This window comes from Triplophysa dalaica, chromosome 6, assembly GCF_015846415.1.
Source record: "Triplophysa dalaica isolate WHDGS20190420 chromosome 6, ASM1584641v1, whole genome shotgun sequence".
Taxonomy (NCBI): Eukaryota; Metazoa; Chordata; class Actinopteri; order Cypriniformes; family Nemacheilidae; genus Triplophysa; species Triplophysa dalaica.
The window spans coordinates 24,115,075-24,139,787 of NC_079547.1; the positions used below are offsets into that span (position 1 = coordinate 24,115,075).

General features: G+C 38.7%; 4 protein-coding genes across 4 annotated transcripts; 2 read left to right on the forward strand and 2 right to left on the reverse strand.

The window, feature by feature from the left end:
* Positions 1-1,324: 1,324 nt before the first annotated feature.
* On the reverse strand, positions 1,325-5,482 carry nufip1 (nuclear FMR1 interacting protein 1). Its single transcript, XM_056750580.1, has 10 exons — positions 5,176-5,482; positions 4,920-4,987; positions 4,717-4,818; positions 4,545-4,607; positions 4,349-4,425; positions 4,169-4,261; positions 3,914-4,086; positions 3,682-3,822; positions 2,449-2,690; positions 1,325-2,332 (listed from the first exon to the last, which is right to left on the reverse strand). The coding sequence occupies exons 1-10, from the start codon at positions 5,372-5,374 to the stop codon at positions 1,877-1,879; spliced, it is 1,614 nt and encodes a 537-aa protein (XP_056606558.1). The 5' UTR covers positions 5,375-5,482; the 3' UTR covers positions 1,325-1,876.
* A 1,248-nt stretch (positions 5,483-6,730) lies between these two features.
* LOC130424673 (dTDP-D-glucose 4,6-dehydratase-like) lies at positions 6,731-12,516 on the reverse strand. The gene is made up of 12 exons (XM_056750527.1): positions 12,318-12,516; positions 9,246-9,312; positions 9,076-9,144; positions 8,907-8,997; positions 8,685-8,827; positions 8,488-8,586; positions 7,866-7,925; positions 7,745-7,788; positions 7,502-7,667; positions 7,275-7,333; positions 7,082-7,179; positions 6,731-6,994 (listed from the first exon to the last, which is right to left on the reverse strand). The coding sequence occupies exons 1-12, from the start codon at positions 12,371-12,373 to the stop codon at positions 6,888-6,890; spliced, it is 1,059 nt and encodes a 352-aa protein (XP_056606505.1). The 5' UTR covers positions 12,374-12,516; the 3' UTR covers positions 6,731-6,887.
* A 153-nt stretch (positions 12,517-12,669) lies between these two features.
* gpr180 (G protein-coupled receptor 180) lies at positions 12,670-17,028 on the forward strand. The gene is made up of 9 exons (XM_056750658.1): positions 12,670-12,864; positions 13,038-13,178; positions 13,279-13,482; positions 13,589-13,769; positions 13,850-13,899; positions 13,983-14,140; positions 14,402-14,593; positions 16,030-16,107; positions 16,195-17,028. The coding sequence occupies exons 1-9, from the start codon at positions 12,726-12,728 to the stop codon at positions 16,345-16,347; spliced, it is 1,296 nt and encodes a 431-aa protein (XP_056606636.1). The 5' UTR covers positions 12,670-12,725; the 3' UTR covers positions 16,348-17,028.
* Positions 17,029-17,919: 891 nt separating this feature from the next.
* Positions 17,920-24,706, forward strand: tgm8 (transglutaminase 8). The gene is made up of 13 exons (XM_056750464.1): positions 17,920-18,032; positions 19,462-19,623; positions 19,709-19,954; positions 20,039-20,157; positions 21,122-21,250; positions 21,399-21,579; positions 21,664-21,799; positions 21,877-21,986; positions 22,070-22,312; positions 22,392-22,673; positions 23,387-23,550; positions 23,778-23,911; positions 24,368-24,706. Exons 1-13 carry the CDS (start codon positions 17,999-18,001, stop codon positions 24,549-24,551), a joined length of 2,124 nt encoding a protein of 707 aa, XP_056606442.1. The 5' UTR covers positions 17,920-17,998; the 3' UTR covers positions 24,552-24,706.
* The last annotated feature ends 7 nt before the right edge of the window (positions 24,707-24,713 follow it).

Consider the following 24,713-nt stretch of genomic DNA (forward strand, 5'->3'; position numbering starts at 1 on the left):
GTTTGAACCATAGTGTGGTGAAATAAACGTTTCTTTTAAAACTTATAATGCAGGTCATGATGTTGTGGAGGCGCAGAGCAACAGATTATCCATCAGTTGTTAGTGATGCGTAAAGTGTACATAACTGTCACCCATCTGTGCTAGTAGACCAACTTTATAAAAGACAGATTCGTTATAAGGGGTGACACCCCTTAGCCATTTTTTCGCCCTGATCTAAAACACTTTGGCTGAGGGGTTACAATACTGAGAAAACTTGCAGAACAGTGTCATATCTGATGAGACTGAACACATCTAATGGGAATTGTGTTGATTTTAATGGAAATCTCTCCACGAGTCTTCACTGGTTAGTTGTTGGTGGGGTGTTATCTGGTGAATAGGAACCAGTGTAACTTTTTAAAAACTTACTAGAATAAGACCTTAAAATACCATTTAAAACCAAATGCAATAACACATTGCAGTTGAAAAAGATTGTGTGGAATGTGATCAATTAAAACGAAATGGTACTATGTGGGGTATTCTTTTTTAAATGCAAAACATAGCTTACAGTTGGGCTAATGATCCACGCAAAATTTGCACTAGTACAGACACGAGGTCTCTAAATTAATAACAAAAATACAGTTTTAAAGTCATGATGTAATCACGATATTCACAACTGACATCTAGTGGTCCACATCGCCATTGCATCAGCAGATCTGCATCTTTGTGCATCTTCACACGTACAATGAACAATTCATTCAAAATACATTCCTCTATACCAGATGCTCGCAAAATACACTATTCATAAGTTCACTTCCCCCAAAATTGTATAAACACATCAAACAAGGCACATGATGATACTTCATGTCCGTTGCAATAGTGGAACACATCAAAGAGAAAATACTTCATACAGTGAAAAGAACTATAAGTGATCAGAAATGAGATCTGTATTTTTCAATGATGAGTTTAATGTTAAACTTGCATGCGACTGGGACCCATGACTGTCGACAATAATCACTTCTGCTAAAACACTTTCATGTTTCCAGTTTAGTTCTCAGGGCACCATCTAACTATATTTACAGGGAAGTTAACATCGATTCGTCAATTGATCTGGATAAAATAATATAACTAGGTCTCAAACTATTGATATATTTCAGAAATCAGAGATAATTGTGTCTGGCATAAATAGAGAGGTTAATTGATCACCAAAGAGCCTCAAAGTAAGTTCACATTATGATGCCAAAAAATACTTGTTTTCTGTTTTCAACACATGATTTCCGTCCCAAACTCGAATCCTCATAAAACAGCATCTTAGAGCTTCACGTCAGCTTAAAATAGGAAATAAATGCAGGAATGATTAATGTGTTTATTTTTTTATGTATTTAGACTGAAAAAATAAGATTTCATAATAAATAGGCACTTAAGTATTTGCATGTCGCTCGCAGAGGAAAGGACACAAGTTCAAAGATGTGACAAACGTTGTCGAGATAAGGATGGCGTGGTTGCTCCACTCATCACATGAGAAAATCTGGAGAATTCGGATGAGACAGGTCATCGTGTCGCATGTTATTCTTCACAAAAGACACAAGAAACAGTCGAGGAGCTTCCAGCATCTCCACTTTCATGAATATGACAAACTCAGATTCAGAGATCCATCTGAACATACACATGTCCACGCAGATCCATCACACAAACACTGTCAGATTGTAAAGGCAGAAAATGCACCAACAACCAATAAATTTTAAAGGGCAAACCCAATCGATGCCAAAACTCATTTTAATCTGTCATTTAATTCGACAGGTCTAATTATTCTACGCAAAACAAAGGATTATTAATGTTGCCTTTATGGTTTTCAGATCCCGCTGACCATCTTACGGTACGAATGAGCACACTTAAGTCATTACTGGTCGACGGCGTTTATCATTGTACACTTCGGATACCTCTGCCTGTCTTCTGCCTCCTCTACCCCCTCTTTGGATGTGTTCTGATCAATCTCTGATGCTTTAGAAAGGTCTTTAGGACCGTCAGCCGGCTCCTCGCACACTAAACTGCGAGCAAACAGCTGCAGGAACACGCTGGGCTGCTTGGCCGTGTCCAGACTCGAAACGGATTCATCCGAGGCTGCTGGAGATCTCGTTTTATTCAGCTCCTCCTGTGATTGGTGGGTGGCACCCGAGCGTTCTCCATCCTCTCTCGTGTTGCACGTTGAGGTGTCTTCACACGCGGAGTCATCTGTACTCACAGTTGCGATTTCATTACTGTCTTTAGCAGCCAAACCGAAGAATCCCTTCCGGACGACGTATCGAACGCACTGAAGAATAACATTCCTCTCATGGCGAATGTCCGGAGCCAATAACTGCCAAATACATTTGGAATAACATTAAACACACGCAATGAAATATTATTGCGTAAAATAATGAAATAACAAACAGATTTAACAAAAGTTACACTTATCAATAACGTGTCGCTCACCATCTCGAGAAGCGTTGGCTTATGCGATTTGCTAAGGTGATTGTGACCTCCTCTCTGACCCTTGCCCCTCTGAGGCCCACGACCCCCTCGGCCTCTTCCGGCAGGGGCATGATGGGATTGTTGTGGGCTGTATGCAGGCTTCTCTGGGTGATGTACAGAGTGGTTCTGAACGGGAATAGGATGATCCACCAGTAGCGTCTTATTCTCCTCCACAGCTCGAGACGCTCGTAACAAAGGAGAATCTGAGACGGAAATGACTATTGGTACTTATCAAAGAAAACAACAAAAGCAGGTCTTGACATAAAGCTGGTCCTGTTATAAAAAAGGAATTACTGTTTACCTGCACAATGCGATTTAATCACAATTCAGAGTTGAGTTTTTATAAGTTGAGGAAAATTTTAAATGAACAACTGCCCTTTTATTAAAAAAAAAGTAAAGCAAGTATATTATGTTATATAATTACAATTTAAATTGTGTTTACAAATTTAAAGCATCAAATATTGCGTGTAGGAGCCATTAATACTGTTTTAGGTTTGTTTTATTTTGTGTATGTGACTTGAACTAGAGGTCTTTATGGAAGAACCGGGACCCGAGGACCCAACGCGGGACCCCTACGGGTTCGGGTCTATATTTTCTTCATTTTGTTTTTCGCAACTTGTTTAAGGACTGAATTTTCTGTGGAATATGTGCCGGGTCCAACTGGGTTCGGGTTCAGTTTTTAAATAATATTCGAGTCAGCGATGGGTTCGGTTAGTAAATGTATGATTTTTCTCGGTTTTGCGGGTGCCTGGGTCAAGCTTTAAAATTATTAGACGGGTCCGGGTCGGACCTGTGTTGCACATTCACAGGTCTCTTCATTCACGGGACCCCTAACTTGAACGCTTATCTGTGTCTGCCCCTTTAACTGTTGTGTATGTAGTGCAAATGCATAAATGTAAATATGTCTGAGCTGTAGGGGGCGCTGTTGTGTCGAAGTAATCATACGCTTTTCAAACCACAGTCAACAAGAAGAAAGAACAAATTATAAGTAAACAGATATTTCTTCTCAGTGTTTTTTTTAAGTGAGCGTTTCTAAAGATATCTCCACACAAAAAGTGGTTAAATTATTACAGCTTTGATTTACATTTAGGCTTGGCACTACAATATCGTACTGCACTACTCAACAGCTAACAATACAAATATAAAGCACTGTAAAGGATTTTAAACTTAGGTTATAGGGTGTTAAATACTAACCATCTGTATCTCCTTCACTTTCGCTGGTGGTCATGTCACCCCCGTAACTGGACATGAGTGATCCCAGGGCAGACGTCACATTTCTGGGGGCAACCGAGAGTCCAGCCTGCTTCTTTTGACCAGACTCCTCATTATCAGATCCTGAAAAAAAAAAAGATTGTTCCGTGATGGTTTCATACGTAATCAATCATCAAAACAGTGGATATAGAATTGTTTGAATGATCTTGCTGACCCGGGTCATTGTTTGCTAGAGCTCCAAGAGGGTCTTCATCCTGATTCGGCCGCTTAAGTGACATTGGCTGGTCCGTCTCTGGGGTCACGGGTTCAATTCTTTCACCGGCACCTTCACTCCACCTTCCAAACCCTCTTCCGCAGCCTCGGCCTCTGCCGCGGTTCTTCATACGACTGAGGACAAAAAACATTTGAATACTCTGTGTCTAGAAAGATTCCCGTTTAAACCGTAAACACAATTCAGTCACAAACAAACCCAAACTGTGCCGTCTCCAGAACATCTCCTCTCTGCTCCTTCACTTCCATCATCTTTACCTTCTTCTCTATGTTACTCAGCGTCGGGTAGTTCCTGCAAAAATAAAAACCGTATTAAATGCTTCCCTGATGACAGACTCAGTTAGATTTTTTTTAACTAAAGACAGGAGGTAAATCGTACTTGCGCCTCTCCTCCCTCCATCTTGCGATCTCTTCTGGTGTGTCCAGTTTAATTCTCTTGGCACCTGGAGCGTGATTCTGCAGGACAAGAATTTTGAAGAATTTTTTGTTTACCTTTAAATCACTTTAAAACTTTTTCTTATTTTTGAGATTAAACACGAGCTTGGGGTGCATGTATAGAATGATAAGAGACTTACATTTTTCCAGTGAATCTTTACCAGTTTCTCATGTGCGTTAAAATTACAGCCCTCAACAGAACACTGCAAAGAGAACATCACCCAATCAGATCACACGGCATAATTGTTCCTAGTTTTTAAACTACAGTAAAAATGTCTAGATATAATTTTGAGTTTATTGTGGTGGATTTACCTTCACATGCTGTGAAATATGTTCATCATACTTTTCTTGAATTTTGAAGGCTCTGTCACACGTGTCGCAGAAGTGACTGAACTCTTGCTCTTTCTTCTGCTTCTGTTTAGATCAAAAGAGCGTCACACAATACACACTGACAACCGACTCAATCGTGACCGTAGTAAACATTAGGGTCAATGTGGTAAAGTAGCTCATGGCACCTTTCTGCCCCACTTGTTTCCATGATTCTGCCACTCAGGTCTGTGAGGAGGAGGAGGAGGACGTGGACCTAAAAACAAATAAATAAATCTTACTTTAGTAAAAAGCATAGCAACCAAAATTACAACAGTCTCACTAGAGAAACAAAAGTCTAACAATCATGTTTTTGGTAAAACAATATCCTGGTCAATATTCCCAAAAGTCCAGCAGTAACGTTACCATGGTATTTTCTGGCACTTTTCTAGCACGCGTCTGTACCTGCATGTTGATGTTGGTTGTAAAAATGATGGTGTCCGAACCCTCCATATGGACCGGGGCTGTGGTTCCAGGGTACAGCCGGTGTCGGTTGGGTCCAGTTCCAATCTCTGGCCGCCTCGAATTTCGGGGGTGTCCGGTGGACAGACGGTTCCGCCGGCGTCATGAAGCTCGGCGGCGGGTAGCGCTCGTGTTCACCCATTATTCAGATACAATTTTTAACCGTGTTTTTAACAACAGTCTATACACACCTAAACAATCTGCAAGCATGTACTGCTGCACAGAACGTGCCGCTGTAAAAACATGCTTCCAAAACACGTGCGTTTGTGCCACTCATCCTTCACTTCCGGGTCGTTGATGCGATGTCAAGTCCGCCATTTTGGACAGGGCAACATTAGGAATAAAAGTCATACAAATACACTCACCTAAAGGATTATTAGGAACACCACACTAATACTGTGTTTGACCCCCTTTCGCCTTCAGAACTGCCTTAATTCTACGTGGCATTGATTCAACAAGGTGCTGAAAGCATTCGTTAGAAATGTTGGCCCATATTGATAGGATAGGATCTTGCAGTTGATGGAGATTTGTGGATGCACGAAGCTCCCGTTCCACCACATCCCAAAGATGCTCTGTTGGGTTGAGATCTGGTGACTGTGGGGGCCATTTTAGTACAGTGAACTCATTGGCATGTTCAAGAAACCAATTTGAAATCATTGGAGCTTTGTGACATGGTGCATTATCCTGCTGGAAGTAGCCATCAGAGGATGAGTACATGGTGGTCATAAAGGGATGGACATGGTCAGAAACAATGCTCAGGTAGGCCGTGGCATTTAAACGATGCCCAATTGGCACTAAGGGGTCTAAAGTGTGCCAAGAAAACATCCCCCACAACATTACAACACCAGCATAAATGCATTAATGAGAAACTGAACAGGTGTTCCTAATAATCCTTTAGGTGAGTGTATACAGTACTTGCAGCTTTTAAAGAATCACAATAGCACTTATCTTCCAAAATTAATTTTTCTGGTTTATGATCCACATGCATCTGTTTCCCGTTTTTTTTTTAATGTCATAAAATGATTTATTGTCATGAATGATCCTGAATACTTATGATTGTCATTAAAATTTGTTTAAAGTCCAAGTGAAATAAAAATTACAATCCTTATTTTTTCATGAAATATTGCAGCCTTCATAGTAAGCAGTTTATCAATGTGGGTCATTTTCTTTTTTACATTTATGTACCCTCATAATCTTAAATTAAAATCTGAAAATGCACCTCCTCCCTGAAATGGCTATTAAAGCGTCTGCTAAATGACTAAATGTAAAAATGTCAGTCAGGTTCCAGTTTCATTTGAAAATCAATGCAACAGCTGTTTTTACACATCCAATCAATTTGCAGTGAATAACACAAGCCATGGCTGATTTTCTCCTTTGAATTTCCTCTACACTTCCTATACATGTGTCAGAAAGTAAAAACAATCGCAATTTCCGGTTCATGGGGACTTTAAATCATATTTAACCTTGTGGTCAAGCTAAAAAAAAACCAATAGGAATATTCACTTATTATTCCAACACTTTATTTGAAAATCGCTGTACAAATTTGCATATAAACAGTCTTATTAAAAAAAAAAATATTACAATAAAAATACAATAAAATAATACTAAAATATTTATAGACTACATGAGGTTTTAAATATATTCATAAGACATCTTCAATTTGTTTTGGCAGATCCAATGATGTCAACAGCTGCCGTTAAATTTTCTTCTTTCCTGTTAGGGATCAACGGCCAAAACTCTGGATTCTCTTCATGCCACTTAACTGAAGACAACACAAAACATCATCACAGTTCATCACAGAACAAATATGTGCGACATTCTTTTCATCACAAAACTTGTGAAAACATACTTGTCCGTCGAATTCCTTCTTTCCATGACACTTTTGATTTCCACCCGAGTCTGTGCAGTTTATCTGATATCATAGGATATCTCATCTCACGGACAGGTCTGGAAAGTACAAAAAACATTAACTGTAATCTGTCACAAATTATTCTTCATAAATGTGGTGAAAACTGGGGAAAACATTTAATTTCATTACACACCGGTCTTCAACAAACTCTATCCAATCATCAAGTTGTTCATTCGAAACATTCTTCACTGTCTGCAAGGAAATAAAAACAGGTCATGTTGTACAGTACAAAATAACACTTCAAAATAACTGTATCAATATTAAAAAAAACAACCCAATTTACACGATCACACATTGCAGAAGTAAATCTCAACGGACCAACATTAAATATTTTGGATTTACTAATAAACACAACAGTACCATTTGAACAAGCTGTCTGGCTAGCTGAATGATGGGAATTTCAAAGTTGGTCCCAATGTTGTAAATCTCCCCCAGAACGCCCCTCTCCATCACAATCAGAAAGGCCTCTGTGAGGTCATCAACATAGAGGAAGTGTCTAGACTGCAGACCCGTGCCCTCAACAGTGCTGTATGAGAGACAGATGCTCGATTTGTGAAGAATAAATCTAGTTTAATAATAATTATAATCAATGTAGCACCTTACCATTTTTGGTTGCGTTGTATGAGAGACAGATATTTAGGAATGACCTGTAAAAGAGGCACAAACATTTCTTAATAAAATATTTCCCAAACATCTGTATGGTGTAGAATCACTCCTCACATACCTTCTCTTGGTACTGCCGAGGTCCGTATACATTATTGCTTCTTGTTATAATAACAGGAAACTTCAGTGAGATAAGAATATACACGTCACATTACAAAGATTAGTGACAAATAAGCCTATTTCTTATTTCTTATAAGTTAAACTTAAAGGAAAACTTAAATAAATGTAACTAAATTTAAAGGAAGTTAAATAAAGGAAAGAATCCCAAATGTAAAAAAAAACATATACTTAACAATGTTAAATGTACCTATAATTTATTTGTATTTTATAATATTAATATACATATACAATATTTTTAACTGTTTATTATATTAGCAGTATTTCGTATTTAGGTAAAGTCATGCTTATTAAAATATTTATATTACCGTTACAACACTCAGCAGCCAGAACAATACAAATGTCTAAACTTATAATATGAAAAAAAGAAATGACACATTTTCTACATTACGTTACTGAGAGGCACAAATCTACAATATCTAAAAAATGAGCTTTGTTTTCATAAAATAAAATATCTTCTTTTATTTTTTCTCTTAGACTCAAGGATGAAATGATTACCTAAAAAGAATTACTGTAGGCTGCTTTTACTACCAGATAAATATATCAAGTACAATAATATTATATACCTTGTGCTTCCTCCAGTATGAGATGACAATATTCTCTGCAGCAGCTTTAGCAGACGAGTATGGATTGGTTGGTCTTTGTGGACTCGTTTCATCAAACGGCTGGTGTGAAACAACCATATCACAGATGTGAAATTAAATGGATTAAACAGGTACTGTAGGACTAGAAGTATCATGCTGTGTGCAGACTAGCTGGAGACCTGTTTTAAACTTTGGCCATACACTTCATCGGTGCTCACAAAGATGAATCGGCTGACTCGTGCCTGGAAGGCAGCTCGGACCAGCTCCTCGGTGCCATCTGCGTTCACGCGCATGAACCGTGACGGACATGCGAAAGAACTCTCTGAAGCAGAAGTGAAAACACATTAGTGAGAAAAGTGTTCATCTGAGTTATTCAGTTAGGTTCTGAAGGTCTTTCTCACCGACATGAGTCTGAGCGGCACAATGGAAGACAACACTGATGTCTTCAGTTGTAAAGAGGTGCTCTATGAAAAATTGGTCACATACATCTCCCTAAGAAACAAAAATGAATGGCTCAGCCAGACATACGCTAATAATAACTTATAATAATAACTAGGCAGAGATCTGTACCAGAATGAATTTATAAGTGCTAGTGCCCTCCAAAAACTTGAGGTTCTTCAGACTGGAGCAGTAGTCCAACTAAGAAGAAAAAAAGCATGTCAAACAACGAGTCTCTATTACTCTTTCTAATTAAAAGTGAGTAACATGCTGATGCAAGTTAATGAACAAAAAGCACTTACATTATCAAGATTGATGATTTTCCAGTGCGGGTACCTTGCAGCCAAAGTAAGGATTAAATGAGATCCACTGAAAAAAAAAGTGTGACATGATTAAACATCATACAGTAAAGACGAAGCAAGAAACACTTACACGTTAATAACATGACTAACATGACGTTATGTTATGTTTACAATTACTTTTATAATCAGCGTTAGCTGTACACCATCTGGGTATTTCTTACATGTTTGTTTCTTTACATACTGAGGTTTTGAACATATTATTTATTAATAGGGCTGTCAAACGGTTAATCGTGATTAATGGCATCAAGAATAAAAGTTTGTGTTTACGTAACATATGTGACCCTGGATCAGAAAACCAATCTTAAGTAGCATGGGAACATTTTTAGTAAAAGACAAAATTATTGATCTTTCTTTTATGCCAAAAACCATTAGGATATTAAGTAAATATCATGTTCCATGAAGATATTTTGTACAATTCCTACCTTAAATATATAAAAACTCTATGTTTTATAGTGGATGGCCTCTGATTAACAACTACAAAGGCCAAAACTCATTCCTGAGTTTTAGACAGTTGTATCTCACTCAGATATTGTCCTATTTTAACAACTCATACATCATTAGAACTCTTATTTATTCAATTTCGAAATATTGACCCATAAGACTGGTTTTGTTTTCCAGGGTCACATATGTGCATATATTTAATAAAAATATAAAATATAACAATTAGTAAACGTTTACTTAGAATTTCAATTATTAGAAAATCTAAATGTTAATATTTCCTAAATATATAGACAAGTATGTGTATGTTTTGTGTTTATAAATACAAAATTAATATGCACAGTACACAGATACAGTTGAAAGAAAAAGTATGTGAACCCTTTGGGCTTACTTGGATTTCTTCATAAATTGGTCATAAAATGTGTTCTGATCTTCATCTAAGTGACAATAATAGAGAAACACAGTCTGCTTAAACTAATACAGCACAAACATTATACGTTTTCATGTTTTTATTGAACACAACATGTAAACATTCATAGTGCAGGGTGGAAAAAGTATGTGAAACCCTAGGCTAATGACTTCTCCAAGAGCTAATTGGAGCCAGGAGTCAGCCAACCTGGGGTCCCATCAATGTGATGAGATTGGATGTGTTGATTAAAGCTGGCCTGTCCAATAAAAAACACACACCAGTTTTGAGTTTGCTGTTCTGAAGAAGCGCTGTCTGATGTGAACCATGCCTCGCACAAAAGAGCTCTCAGAAGACCTACGATCAAGAATTGTTGACTTACATAAAGCTGGAAAGGGCTACAAAAGTATATCTAAAAGCCTTGATGTCCATGTGTCCACGGTAAGACAGATTGTCTACAAATGGAGAAAGTTCAGCACTGTTGCTACACTCCCTAGGCGTGGTCGTCCTGTAAAGATGACTGCAAGAGCACAGCGCAGAATGCTCAATGAGGTGAAGAAGAATCCTAGAGTGTCAGCTAAACACTTACAGAAATCTCTGGCACACGCTAACATTTTTGTTGACAAATCAACAATAAGGAAAACATTAAACAAGAATGGACTTCATGGGAGGACACCACGGAGGAAGCCACTGCTGTCCAAAAAAAACATTGCAGCACGTTTGAAGTTTGCAAAAGAGCACCTGGATGTTCCACAGCACTACTGGCAAAACATTCTGTGGACAGATGAAACCAAAATTGAGTTGTTTGGAAAGAACACACAACGCTACGTGTGGAGAACAAAAGGCACAGCACACCAACATCAAAACCTCATCCAAACTGTGAAATACGCCTTCTGGAGTGGCCCAGTCAGAGTCCTGACCTCAACCCGATTGAGATGCTGTGGCATGACCTCAAGAGAGCGATTCACACCAGACATCCCAAGAATATTGCTGAACTGAAACACTTTTGTAAAGAGGAATGGTCCAAAATTTCTCCTGACCGTTGTGCAGGTCTGATCTGCAACTATAGGAAACGTTTGGTTGAGGTTATTGCTGCCAAAGGAGGGTCAACCAGTTATTAAACCCAAAGGTTCACACAATTTTTCCACCCAGCACTATGAATGTTTACATGTTGTGTTCAATAAAAACATGAAAACGTATAATGTTTGTGCGGTATTAGTTTAAGCAGACTGTGTTTCTCTATTGTTGTGACTTAGATGAAGATCAGAACACATTTTATGACCAATTTATGAAGAAATCCAAGTAAGCCCAAAGGGTTCACATACTTTTTCTTTCAACTGTATATTATGTAAATGCAAACCTTTATTCTGGATGCGATTAATTGTTTGACAGCCCTATTTATTACCAATACTGATTTTTCCTTACGATATAGTATGTAAAGTATAGATGTCAGACACAGTGTTAAAATCTAATTATAACACCTTATTGAGATGATGTGATAACTTTAAATACGACTCACAATGGATTTGAAATGGGAACGGTTCCTTATGCTACATGTTTCACTCAGATTATAATACTACAATGCTTTAAAGTGCTGTGAACTGTATATATTATTGTGCTTTTTTCAGAACTGTCCTGTATAATACAAATCAGATTTAATATTTGTATACATTTGTTTGTATCTAGTGGTATGCAGAAGGGTAGAGAATCAGAAAGCAATGTACTCAAGATGCTTTTCAACATTTGTTCCAAAAAATAAATAAAAGTGTGTACATTAAATTAAGGTAACGTTAGAATTAGTACAATGAACTCCATGAACAAATTAGTGTCAAAAATACTATAGTAAACTATAATTATAGTGAATTATACGCTTTGCTATCACTACAGTATTCTATAGTATTAATTGTACCTAATTGATAATCTTTATTAAATTATGATGCTAAACTTTTAAGTTATCTAGGACTTTTATTTGTCTATTAAAGTAAACACCAAACTGCATTACTTTTTCATGTGAGATAGCAAAGTAACCGCAGATGTCCACCAAGACATTAACGAAATAAATGATCCATTAATGTTTGACAAAGTGTCACAATAATTTAAGGTCTTTTACTTTGCGTTGTGACATGTTTAAGTTACACTGGTTTAAAGTGACACAGTTAAACACTCACATGAATCCCGCTCCTCCGGTCACGAGCACAGTGTGAGACTCCCCGACACTCAACATCACTAATCAGAGTCTTACACGACAATCTAATCACATCTCTTTATAAAATAACTCACGTGTGTCTGCAAAACGATCGTAGACACGTCGCATGAGCGTGTCAAACTCCAACAAAACACTCTCTTCACGACAGTTCTGCGTCACTTTACGGCAGCGCTGACACGTATGAGCCAAGCTGTCAGCGACAGTGTCCCGCCTTCAACCTGCTCTCATTGGTTACTTAAATGCGCTTGGCAGAAATACCTCCATTTGATTGGTTCGTAACAGAACTCAATCATTCTGTAGGAGGACGGGGCCGTATTGGCCTCATTCATTACAGTGAATGAAGAAAATCAGCTTGCGTTGAAATGAAAACATGTTTCTGTTTGTTATAAACATCATCGCGCTTTTGTTCTCTTCAAGTCCTGCAAATGCAAAAACAGTATCTGGAGTTTTCCGGAGCGACGCTGCGCGAGAAAACAACGGGCAATATATCACACGATTTCTTTATCATGGTACGTTTAATCTTAAAGCATATGTACGTATATATATTGATGGATTTTTGCACTTTCGTGTCTTAAAGATTTAAACGAGAAGGCAGAATCCTAGACTGTGATTGCTGTTGACTGTAATACACTGTACGACACACGTACAGTATCTCTGTGATAGTCACGTGACTCTTGTTCAGGTGATAATGGACTGCTGGTGTATCGTGTGGATAATGTCGACATGGCTGTGCAGAAGGAGGCCAGACTGTTGATGTTTCAAGGGCTCCAGGCTTTTGAGAATCTCAGCTGTCTGGAGAGAGTTTCATCTGCGCATATCTCCAGTGAGATCACTTACTCTCTCTCTCTCTCTCTCTCTCTCTCTCTTTTGGGTTATATAACAACTGATGTGTATGAATTAATACTGTAATGTGTCAATCTCAGTTACAGTGAGGCAAGAAGAGCAGAACCAGACGATTCCCAAGCAGTCCGGTTCACAGCTACAGTGGCACGTGATGTACACGGACCGCTTCACCTGTCAGGAGGGGAAGATGGACGGACAGCTGGAGGACGTACACTTCCAGATCACCCTCCTGAATCCAGATGCTGCGGGAAACCCGCTGGACCACTTCAGTGCTGAGGAGGCCGGTGAGGCCACATGTGGCAAACAGTCTGCGTCTCGCAAATTGGGTTTCGTTTCATGTTCAATGTTTGTCAGAATCAGCTAGCAAGATGATTGCATTCGTCATTACAGGTCTGCACAGTTTCTACTTCATGTCGATCTTGGCGTATTTCGTGGCGTCGTGCATCTACGTGCAGCCGCTGTGGCAGGCGTTGAGCAAAGGCGGCCCCATGCACACCGTGCTGAAGGTTTTGTCCACGGCGCTGCTTCTGCAGGGGACGTCAGTGCTGCTCAACTACATCCACATGGCCCGGTGAGACGCTGCATCAATATCAAACGATGGGTTTTCATCATCAACATTATTATGGGATGACACATGTGTTTGCCCCCCAGGTATGCTAGAGATGGGGTGGGGATGCCTCTGACGGGCAGCCTCGCGGAGTGTGAGTGTGCATTTCTCCTCGTTCTGTCTCACAAATGTCTTTGACGTCATCTCTGAACACTTGCTTGTTTATGCGTGTGATAGTGTGTGACATGATCGCTCAGGTTCAGATGGTCTACATGTTGTTGAGTCTGTGTGTGGGCTGGTCTCTGAGTCGCAGCAGGAAGTCTCTGAGTAAACCGCTGCAGTGGGATTCGTCTCCTGTCTCTACGGGTGTCGCCCTGGCGACTGTCATCACACAGGTCAGTCTCCATCCTAACAGATGATGATCCACACAACACACGGGTCCGTAGAAACAGTAACATGTCAAAGATGACAACATGAAACACAATGAGAAATTCAAGGATGAACGCAATAAAGAACACTACAAAGTCAACGTGAAATCAGAACGTACTTTCTTCAAGCTGCAATCTGTAACGTTTGCCTGGCCATCACAGTCTCTGTTCGATCCAGTTACTCTAGTGGTTTTACGTTAGCCTGACAGGTGTGTGTGTTTCGTGTAGGGGGCATTACTGATCTGGGAGCAGTTTGAGGACACAGATCATCACAGTTTTCACGCTCATCGCAGTATCGCCGGGCGGCTCCTGATGCTTCTGCGTGTAGCGCTCGCTCTGTTTCTAGCGTCAGTTCTTTATCAGATCGTCTCGGCAGAGAGAAGCACGCTCAAGAGAGATTTCTATCTCAGCTTTGCCAAGGTAACGCTCACAGACCGTCTGATGCATACTGCACACAAAACTGCCACGTGCTTTCTCCATCTGCTTTGTTTATTCAGTAAAGAAATAAATGTTATTACCCAATAAAGACAATCACTTAGTGCCCTGCACTTCTTAGAGATTTGGTTCATTAAATATCTCTTCCATAATAAAATCACAAGCGTCTAACAACATTGTCATACAAAAAAATTACAATACAAACACTTTAACATTTTTAAAGGGAAAGTTCACAAAAAAATGAAACTTCTGTCATTGTTTACTCACCCTTGTTGTTCCAAACCTGTATCAATGTCAGTAACTAAACACATCTCATCCCCCATTTACTGCTGTAGTAGGAAGAATAAATACATTTACACACAGTAAAAATTTATTCATACAATTAAACCGATAAATGTGCCCATTCTCGCAATTCTGGAGGATGGACATGTTTTATAAATTGTATTAACATATTTCAGACATTGTCGAAACCGGGGTTTTTATTCTTTCTTTCCCTTTTTCCTGCAATTATGTAATTTAAGTATCCCCTCCTTTCCCCCTCTTTTATTTGTATTTGATTGTTTTGTTCTTATTTCTTTTTTATTCATACATTTATGTATATGTCCATATATTTTTCATATAGTCAATAAAAAATATTACATATATTTCTTAAATCCAATTCTCTAACAATTTCTAAGTACAACAAAACTGTTAGTAAAAATTTGTATTGTTTTGGAAATCAATCTTTTTTAAGCTAGTTTAAAATATCATAATACATTTCTATCATGAACCCAATATCATGTATTTTATCAAATGGTAAGCTAAGTTAATCGTCATAAGCCAATGAAATGGTCACTTAAATATTTAGTTATTATAGTTATCTATTATATAGAGTTATTATAGTCTTAATTTTAGATTTTTAAATATATATTTTTTTTGTTGAGAGTTTTAGTAAATGTGGTATATGCTTTTGTCATTCATTTATTGGTTTATTTTTATGTTTCTATATAAGATTACTTCACTTTAGTTTTTGTTTATTATTATAATTTTACCGCTTTAAACTTACTTCAGTTTATTTTTGAGGGAACATTTCATTTTATCCTCGGGTTAAGTTTTCTCAATAATTTTTAGGTCAATATTTGATTCGATTTCAATGTCAGAAACATTTTCAAAGTTTTAATTTTAGTAAACTAAAATAAACTTGTTCAGAACTTGTAGAACTAAATGTAGCAGTTCATTTATTATGAAGATACAGATAGATTGAATTTCTTAGTAATAATTCTTGTTAAAACTGTATGATTTCCCTTTTTATTGTCTATTGTGAATGAACTCTGCACTGCACTGCACAAGTTTTTCAGTACCTGGTATAAATTTGGTACCTGGTATAAATTTGGTATCCTGCAAATGATCAACCTATAAGCCGGTGAGTTGTTTGGTTTCAGGGCTGTTTTTTGTGGTTCCTGTGTCAGCCGGTCCTGGCTCTGTTTTCATTAACACTCAACGAACACCAGAGGGAAAAGGTAAGAGAGTGAACTACTAATCTGCACCCATTAGAGCTCCGCCCACTTTAACCATCTCGCCCTCCTGCTGTGTTTGTGTGTATGCAGGTCATTACGATAGGCGTGATTCTGTGTCAGTGTATCTCAGTGGTGGTGCTGTACCGCCTGTTCCTCTCACGCAGTCTGTACTGGGAGGTGTCGTCGCTGTCATCCGCCACCCTGCCTCTCACCATGAGCCGAACCGCCCGTGAGCGATACTGAGCGGATGGGTGGTACCACAGCAGCCGAATGATGGAGGCCCTGGTGTCCCACACGGGAGAACATTCAGCACGCAGACGACGCTTCTGAGCACAACGTCTGATCCAGAGAAACACAAACTGTCCTGAGTCAGCCCGGCGGTCCCCGACTGATGCTCTTTAAATCCCACGACATGACCGGGCACTGAATCGCACACAACATCCGTAGAGGGCAAATGTAAAGGACTAGTTTATCAGAGATGATGTCATTATTTTGTGCTAATTTAAAGTTTCACGACCCACTGGGAGTTAATCTGTGGAACGCAGGTGGTCCTGTTTATTCACTTTGTTATAAACGCATCACGTTCTGTCACAAATCAAAAACAATGGAAGATGAAGCGTTATCGAAGGCAATAAAAAACATAATTTCTGAAATCACAGAGATAATGCATCTCGCCATACGTTGTAGATAAATACAAATGAATGTTTTGATTTGTGATCTGAACTTTTCCTTCAAGTGCCTGAACTGACAATCACTGAGGAGCTTGTGAATGATTATTAGAGAAATGAATATTGAGAGTATTTATTGATCCGCTGGCCTGTGTCCGGCACATTTCAGTCTAACTGATGATAAAAACTGTTAACTCATGCATGTGTTGTCAGAGACTTGAACTGTATCAAGGTTGTGGTAAATAAAAAACGCACGTAAATGAGTCAGATTTTATTGCGTGTGTCACTCTCATAATAAGAGTAATACACCTAACCGAAATATAAGATCATGAGAAAGTTGAAGGATGTATAATGTGTCATCGGACATCTCAAGACTTGCATGAATTGTCCATGCGACTGTGACGAAATTAGGTTAATGACTGCACCCTGCAGTTCTTCAACCATTTAGAATACAAAACCTTTCAATCAAAACTTTAAAAATTCAACTTAAAAAAATTGAACCTTAACAGAATCTAAACTTTCAGGAACTGAACTTAGAATAGTCTTGATGTTCCCACAGGACAATGTCATTGCTCAGATGTTGCTCTTTCATCAGGAGATTTGATGAGTTCTAAGTTCTTTTATTGAAATATCAACTCATTCTCAGTTTTTCTTCAAATTGCCATGAAGAAATAAAACCAGATTTGAGACAATTGTTAAGTTTCACGAAGAGCATGGAGGTGTAAATATTTGTGATATTATTTTCTCAAGAGACATATCAGAGACCTCATTGATGTCTGGGAGAAATAAAATAGAGATATTACAGTGATTTCATCTGTGATTTCCACATCATGAGATGATTAATACAGCGACTGAATGTCTGTGACTCTGTCATTAGTAAAAAAACACGAAATGTCTTTCTTTCAGGATGGAACCGTCAAACTCAACTCAAACATGTTGTTTCCATTGTATATAACATGAACGGATACGTTAGCAACAACGAACAGGCAAATATTGATTCATCTAACCATTCATCTAACCTTCCCTCTAATTTAAATGACAAAAAATGTCCTTAATTTTCACAACGTTCCTTATTTTATTACTCAACAAGGTTGACTTCTGTAATGACAGAGGGTGTGCACATGTGCTTGGGAGATGCATGGGAGGTGACAGGGCAGGGCATCTATAAAACAATCCAACATTCATTCATACAGAACACAGGCACTGCACCTATCTGAAGAGACAACATGAGCATGAAAAACTCTAACAACACACAGCAGGGTGAGAAAAAGACATCTTTGGCATTTTTGGGTTAAAGTTCTTTAAATATGCTTAGAACCTTTAACCATGTGTGAAAAAAGTTTAGTACTTATGTGGGAGGTTGGTTGCCATTGTATAACCTTGATTTTTTTCCAACAAATATCATAATTAAACTATAGAAATAGCAAACCCATGGTTAATCTGTGGTAACCATTAATTTTCCTTGTAGTAAAACTATGGTAAATACAGTAAATAAAACAAAGACAGATGTTTTCCACAGATGTTGCATATTCATAGCTCAGGAGATTTGATTGAGCTATGGTTTATATAAATATTGGCTTAGTTTTGAATGATTCTGCTAAAATTGCTCACGAAAAATAAAAACAGAAACTAATGAGACACTTCAAATCCATGAGGAGTATAGAGGTGTAAAATAAATGTAGATTGTAGAAGTAAAATAATCTGGATTTGGGTAAATTTGATGAGAACGTTGATGAGAAACTTCAATAATATTTTGCTTAAATGAGCAACTCTACTCAGGCTGATCTTGTGCTTGACTTATATTCTTAACCACAGTTAAACTGAGGTATTTAACTTTTAAAGGGATAGTTCCCTCACAAACAAAAATTCTGTCATCATTCACTTGGCCTTTTTCAACCTGTATGCATTTTATTATTCCACTGAACACAAAAGAAGATATTTGGAAGAATGTTTGTAACCGAACAGTTCTAGGGCACCATTGACTGCCTTAGTACTATGGTAGTCAATGGTGGCCCGGAACTGCTTAGTTTCCTATTTTATTCAATATATCATCTTTATCAACAGAACAAAGACATTTACACAGATTTGAAACAACATGAGGGATTTTCATTTTTGCATGAACTGTTCCTTTAAGATTCTAACTGAGAAAACCATAAAGGCTAATTTAGACACACTGCGAGAACAAGCTTCTAGTTTTAACATGGTGTTGACAAGCTCAGATGTTTTTCTCCTATGAGGTGTTTGTTTGGTGACACGGGTGAAAACGACATTCACTTATTCAGGGGAACAAACTTCTTCTACTGTACGTATGATTGAACTTAAGCCGTGATTGACGGCAATGCCACATGAATAAAAAACGAATGAGGTCGTTTTAGTGTATCCTTGCCAGCTGTCTTTGGCAGGATACCAGTTCTTTCTTTGCTTTTCCAGATTTTGACATTCACAGCAAGGCTACTTGATTTGACACTTTATCAGACTGAACATCTAAAATGTATTTCATCAGTAAAAGCCACACCTCGCTGTGTTGAAATATGCATTATGTCATCTAGTGATGTTACTGGGGCCTCGGGCCACGTTGAGGTTATGGAGTCGTTCGTCTAGTTCAGACTTTTTCAACTTTGTCCTCGAGCACCAGGTCTGTGAACCTCTGGTTTTGTTGTTGAGTTTCTGAATCGTGTGTTTTTTGCAGGTTTTATGAAACTAGACCTTCAATGCAAGAAGAACAACACAGAACATCGCACACATGAGATCACGACTGAACGACTCATCGTCCGGAGGGGGAAACCTTTCAGATTGACCCTTAGCGTGGAGGGTCCGCATATCGACTTCATCGAGCTGACTGTGGAAACAGGTGTGAAAATGTTCACATTAAGTCTATACTTTCTGAGATATTAAAGAGGTCTCATCTATGATTCTTGATTTCTGCAAAATTTCAGGTCCCGACGCGTCTGAAGAGAAGGGTACCCGCTCATCCTTTGGCACTAAACATCCCCAGGATAACAACTCTGGAAAATCCTGGAGCCTTCAGGTGTTAGACATCACACCTTCGACTGCCACCCTGTCCGTTCTCTGCCCGTCAAACGCCAGCATCGGTCTGTACTCGCTGTTTGTGAAAACTGGCTCGTCGGAAGCGGCGGCACGTGTGGGCACATTAACGGTGCTCTTTAACCCGTGGTGCGATGGTAGGTCTCTTTCATTACAAATACCTCTGATCACTCATGTCTATGATGTGTGTCCCGTCCTCACTTACCTCCTCCTGTTTACAGATGATTGGGTGTTCCTGGCCAATGAGGCGGAGAGACAGGAGTACGTTATGAATGAACAGGGAATCGTGTACAAGGGAGTAAATGAATACATCAAATCTGAAGCCTGGGACTTTGGGCAGGTGAGATGATAGTGCTTTTGTCAACACATGACTAATCCAGATTTCTTTTGTTTGAGAAGTGGTGCTTACTTTTGAAAACGTTGCTAGGGTGGTGAGTGGTTGCTATGTGACTAGGTTTCTCAATCAGGAATTGATTGGTTGGTGAAAAGTGACTCAAAACAAGTGAAGCAATGAATAGAATTGAATGCAAGTGAAAACTTTTTTAGTATTCAAGTATTAAGCAAAAGTCTATTTTTAATTCAAACGGACTTTGAATTTATGGTTTGCTCAATTTACCAACCAAAAAAAATAGTGTAAACGCGTTTTGCAAATTGTTAAATTTAAATTGTATTATTAAAATGTAGTTCTTATAATTAAAATATATTATATATATTATATTGTATGATATTATATGATATGATATTATATTAATTACTTATTTATTTATCACTGTTGAGTGAGATGGATTTTTTGTAATTAAATTAATATTCTTCATGAGAAAAAAGTCAAAACAAGGGAGTACGTTTTATTTTTAATGCATTACTTTATATTGAGTGCATTTATTTAATATTTAATGCATGTTATTTCTGCATACTATTATCTTATATATACTGTATAAACTTTCAACAACTCTGCATATAACTTTGTTTGCATAAAAAAAATGTTAGATAGTAATTTTCTTTTCTTTTTTCTTTTTTTTTCTAAAATTTAAATGACACTTAAATGAAAAGTAATGTGTTCTGCTTGTTTAGAGGCAATGTTATTAATCCATTTCATTTCAGAGTTTAAGGTTAATTTCCAGGATGGTGTAGCTGTTAAGAAATATATAGTCACGTTTAATCCAATTACAGGGAAATTAGTCATTTAAATACAATGTTGATGATGATGTAATTTGTAATGAATTACTTTTTAAAGTCGCTTACCCACCACTGATCTCAACACACTGTAAGACAAGACGGTTGAAATCTCTCGTGTTTTCCTCTAGTTTGAAGATGATATTTTGGACATCTGTCTGAAGCTCTTGGATTTGAACCCAAAGTGTTTGAAGAACCCACAGGAGGATTATTCAGCTCGCTGTAACCCCATTTACATCAGTCGAGTGATCAGCGCTATGGTAAAATCGACATTGATATTGAATTGCTCAGCTGTTCGTTTCTCTCACATAGGATTTTCTCCTGGTCCCTCATAGTTCACAACAATAAGAGCTATTTTTGAAGCATGTGTGCATTGACACGTATTAAACTCTGCTCTGAATCCTACAGATAAACTCTGATGATGATGATAAAGGTGTGATAGTGGGTAGGTGGGAAAATACGTTTATTGGAGGCATCGAGCCCAATCACTGGACCAGCAGTGTGGACATCTTAAGAAGGTGGATGAAGTATGACTGTCACCCCGTCAAATTTGGACAGTGTTGGGTGTTTGCTGCAGTGATGTGCACAGGTACACACACACACAAACACAGACAGTGTCTTATGTGTGTAGTGTGTATAGACTAATGTGTATGTGTGTATATTGTGTGTGTAGTGTTGAGATGTCTGGGGATTCCTTGTCGTGTTATCACCAACTATCAATCAGCCCATGACACGGATCTAAACCTCATTATTGATGAATACTACGGTGATTACGGCGTGACTCCAAAACAAAGCCATGACACGGTTTGGTAAGTAAAATAATATCTTTTCACAATAAAGAAATTAATTCTAATAAATGAAATGTAATATATTTCATGGAACGTAGGAACTACCACGTGTGGGTGGAGGGCTGGATGAGACGTCCTGATCTCACTGAAGACTCGTTCTACGACGGCTGGCAAGTCCTGGACCCGACGCCACAGGAGAAAAGCACAGGTGACCTGAGCCTTCTTTGACATTAAAGAAACAGAAGGTTAAGACCGATAAAGAGATTCACGTGATCGTTTTGCCGTGTGCAGATGTTTACTGCTGTGGTCCGGCTCCGGTGACGGCCATCCGCGAGGGACACACCGATATCAAATATGATTTGCGGTTTGTGTTCGGAGAGGTCAATGCTGATAAGGTCTCGTGGCTGGTCATGGCCAACGGCTCCAAGAAGAGGATTCAGTCAAACACCAGAGAGGTTGGACAGTCTATCAGCACTAAAGCTGTAGGCAGCAACAAAAGACAAGACATCACGGAAAATTACAAGCACACTGAGGGTCAGTCTGCACACTTGAAACTCTTACACTTGCACTTCCTCTGTGTACTCATCTGTTCTTCTGTCTCGTCTGCCTTCAGGTTCTGAGAAGGAGCGAGTTGCTTACGAAGAGGCCGTGAAGAGAGCCATCGACATGATGAATATCGAAGCTCCTCCTCCTCCAAAAGTAGAGATGAAGATCAGTCTGGACGGGAAACCACTGAACGGTGTGGATATTCAAGCACACCTGACTTTAACCACAGACAGTCCTAAAACACAGGAGCTGACGCTGAAGATGAACGCTCAGATCATGAGATACACCAACAGCCCGGCGGGCGGAGTCTGGACTGACACCAGAGACGTCCAGCTGCAACCCAAGAAAGGTATCAGGCGGACACAAACACACAAAATAAATCAATTAATATATTTAGCATTTTGAAAAAAAACCTATAATTATAAGGGCTGATGAAAAAAGTCAGTTAAAATATCCAAATGCATTATTGTTTCGTAAATGGTTCTAAAATAGCCTTAATTTCATCTTGCAAAACACCTTCGCTTTTAATTTGTATATTATAGTTGTTTCTATTATAGGCAAGATTGCTCTGGGGAGCTTTTGTGACGCTAGAGTCTTCAGATTTATTTCTAGTCGAATAACACTATCGAGTTGTTTTGGGTGGACGAAGTGCTGAGCAATGTAAAGAGGATCTGTCGTGTCGCTTATTACTTTCTTCTTTTTTTTTTTTAATCTAAGAACACCCATATTTGCTGGCTCAAAATCCTCCTTTTCCCATACAGTGTTTAACGACCGGTGTTGTACCGAGAAATGCACCCCTGCCAGATTATGCACCTCCTTCGATAACACGCTGTCTTATTGGCTAATTCTTACCCCTCCCCACACCTAATTCTAATTTTAACCCATAATCTGCATAATCTGTATGGGGTGCATTTCTCGGCACAACACCGGAAATTACTCTGCCGACTCTGGTGTCCCAAAAGGTCACCGGCGCTGTCTTGTGCAACTTGCGAATTACATGCAATAATGCTTTTAAAAAAAAAACAGATGTAGTGAAAAGTTTGTTTTATGTTGTTATTTTAGAGCAGGTCATTCCCATCTTAATCCCGTTTGCCACATATGGACCAAAACTTCTGAACAACAACTGCATCAAAGTATCAGTGATCGCAACAGATAAGAAGGATTCAAAAGATGTGTACCTGGTGGAGAAAGACATCGTCCCGCACAGCCCTCAACTTCATTTAATTGTGAGTGTTTTCATCTGTAAATCTCAACACGTCCCTGTTGAATATCCATCATATGCTGGGTTAGGTATGTTTTGATGACGGGTTGACCAGTTTAAACCAGTTTAGGACCAGCAGGTGTGACATGACCATCTTAAACGCAGCATCAAAATGGATTGCTGGTGTTTTCAACGGGGTGTCTTCGACTAGTGTGGACCTATGTGTGACCTGTGTGTGTTGTTTGTTTTCAGACGAGTGGTACTCCACTTCTGAACGGTGAGATGACAGCAGAAGTGACGTTTGAAAACCCCCTGTCAACATCTCTGAAAAACTGCTGCATCACTCTGACCGGCAGCGGACTGCTCAGACAAACCGAAGAGATCAAGTGAGATGCAAAAATACACACACACACACACTCACTCACTCACCACATGTCCACATAAAGTCAGATACGATACACACCTACAGTAGCAAGCACACATAAACGCTTGCACATACATACAATACACACACGCAAATATAGACAAAGACACTGCATGCACATACACATGCGCAAATATAAACAAACACACTTCAATGTCCACATACAGCTAAACACAAATAAACACACATTCAGAACACACACACACACTTGCAAGCACACATAAACACTTGCATGCACACATAAATACACTCTCACACATACACAAATATACACACACATATACTCGCAAGCACACATAAACACACATACACACAAGTTCTTGAACACACCTAAACACACACTCGCACACATAGACACATACACACACTCAATATATCTCAATATAACCCCCGTTCCTATCTGCTGTGTTTGTTACAGGATCGCTGAGCTCGGTGCGGGTCAGAAAGCTACTCTTAAGGTGAAGTTCAGACCCAACAGAGCCGGACCAAAGAAACTGGTGGCCTGTTTTGACAGCTCGACTTTCAAAGACATCATAAACAGCGTTGATGTGAACGTCAGACCCTCTTCCATACGCCTGGGATATCTCGCTTATGGAAAATAGAAGGGCTTACAGTGTTAAACCAACATTCTATGACTTTGCAACGTTATTTAATTCTGCACAATTACATGTAAATACATTCATGTTTGTAACATCATTTTGATTACAAACGTGTTTTTCTGTCCAGTTGTTTTCCTTGAAATAAACATTGAAGTATGTTTGTGC

What these genes read in the sequence shown, in the direction of transcription:
- nufip1 (XM_056750580.1), bottom strand. Translation starts at nt 5,374, where the DNA reads ATGGGTGAACACGAGCGCTACCCGCCGCCGAGCTTCATGACGCCGGCG. An exon ending in CAACCAACATCAACATGCAG is followed by an intron (nt 4,988 to 5,175) that starts GTACAGACGCGT and finishes ATTTGTTTTTAG; the next exon opens with GTCCACGTCCTCCTCCTCCT. An exon ending in TAAAGATTCACTGGAAAAAT is followed by an intron (nt 4,426 to 4,544) that starts GTAAGTCTCTTA and finishes CTTGTCCTGCAG; the next exon opens with AATCACGCTCCAGGTGCCAA.
- LOC130424673 (XM_056750527.1), bottom strand. Translation starts at nt 12,373, where the DNA reads ATGTTGAGTGTCGGGGAGTCTCACACTGTGCTCGTGACCGGAGGAGCG. An exon ending in ATACAACGCAACCAAAAATG is followed by an intron (nt 7,668 to 7,744) that starts GTAAGGTGCTAC and finishes TCTCTCATACAG; the next exon opens with CACTGTTGAGGGCACGGGTC. An exon ending in AGAAGGAATTCGACGGACAA is followed by an intron (nt 6,995 to 7,081) that starts GTATGTTTTCAC and finishes TGTTGTCTTCAG; the next exon opens with TTAAGTGGCATGAAGAGAAT.
- gpr180 (XM_056750658.1), top strand. Translation starts at nt 12,726, where the DNA reads ATGTTTCTGTTTGTTATAAACATCATCGCGCTTTTGTTCTCTTCAAGT. An exon ending in CTTCAGTGCTGAGGAGGCCG is followed by an intron (nt 13,483 to 13,588) that starts GTGAGGCCACAT and finishes TCGTCATTACAG; the next exon opens with GTCTGCACAGTTTCTACTTC. An exon ending in TGGCGACTGTCATCACACAG is followed by an intron (nt 14,141 to 14,401) that starts GTCAGTCTCCAT and finishes TGTTTCGTGTAG; the next exon opens with GGGGCATTACTGATCTGGGA.
- tgm8 (XM_056750464.1), top strand. Translation starts at nt 17,999, where the DNA reads ATGAGCATGAAAAACTCTAACAACACACAGCAGG. An exon ending in AAGCCTGGGACTTTGGGCAG is followed by an intron (nt 20,158 to 21,121) that starts GTGAGATGATAG and finishes GTTTTCCTCTAG; the next exon opens with TTTGAAGATGATATTTTGGA. An exon ending in GCCCTCAACTTCATTTAATT is followed by an intron (nt 23,551 to 23,777) that starts GTGAGTGTTTTC and finishes GTTTGTTTTCAG; the next exon opens with ACGAGTGGTACTCCACTTCT.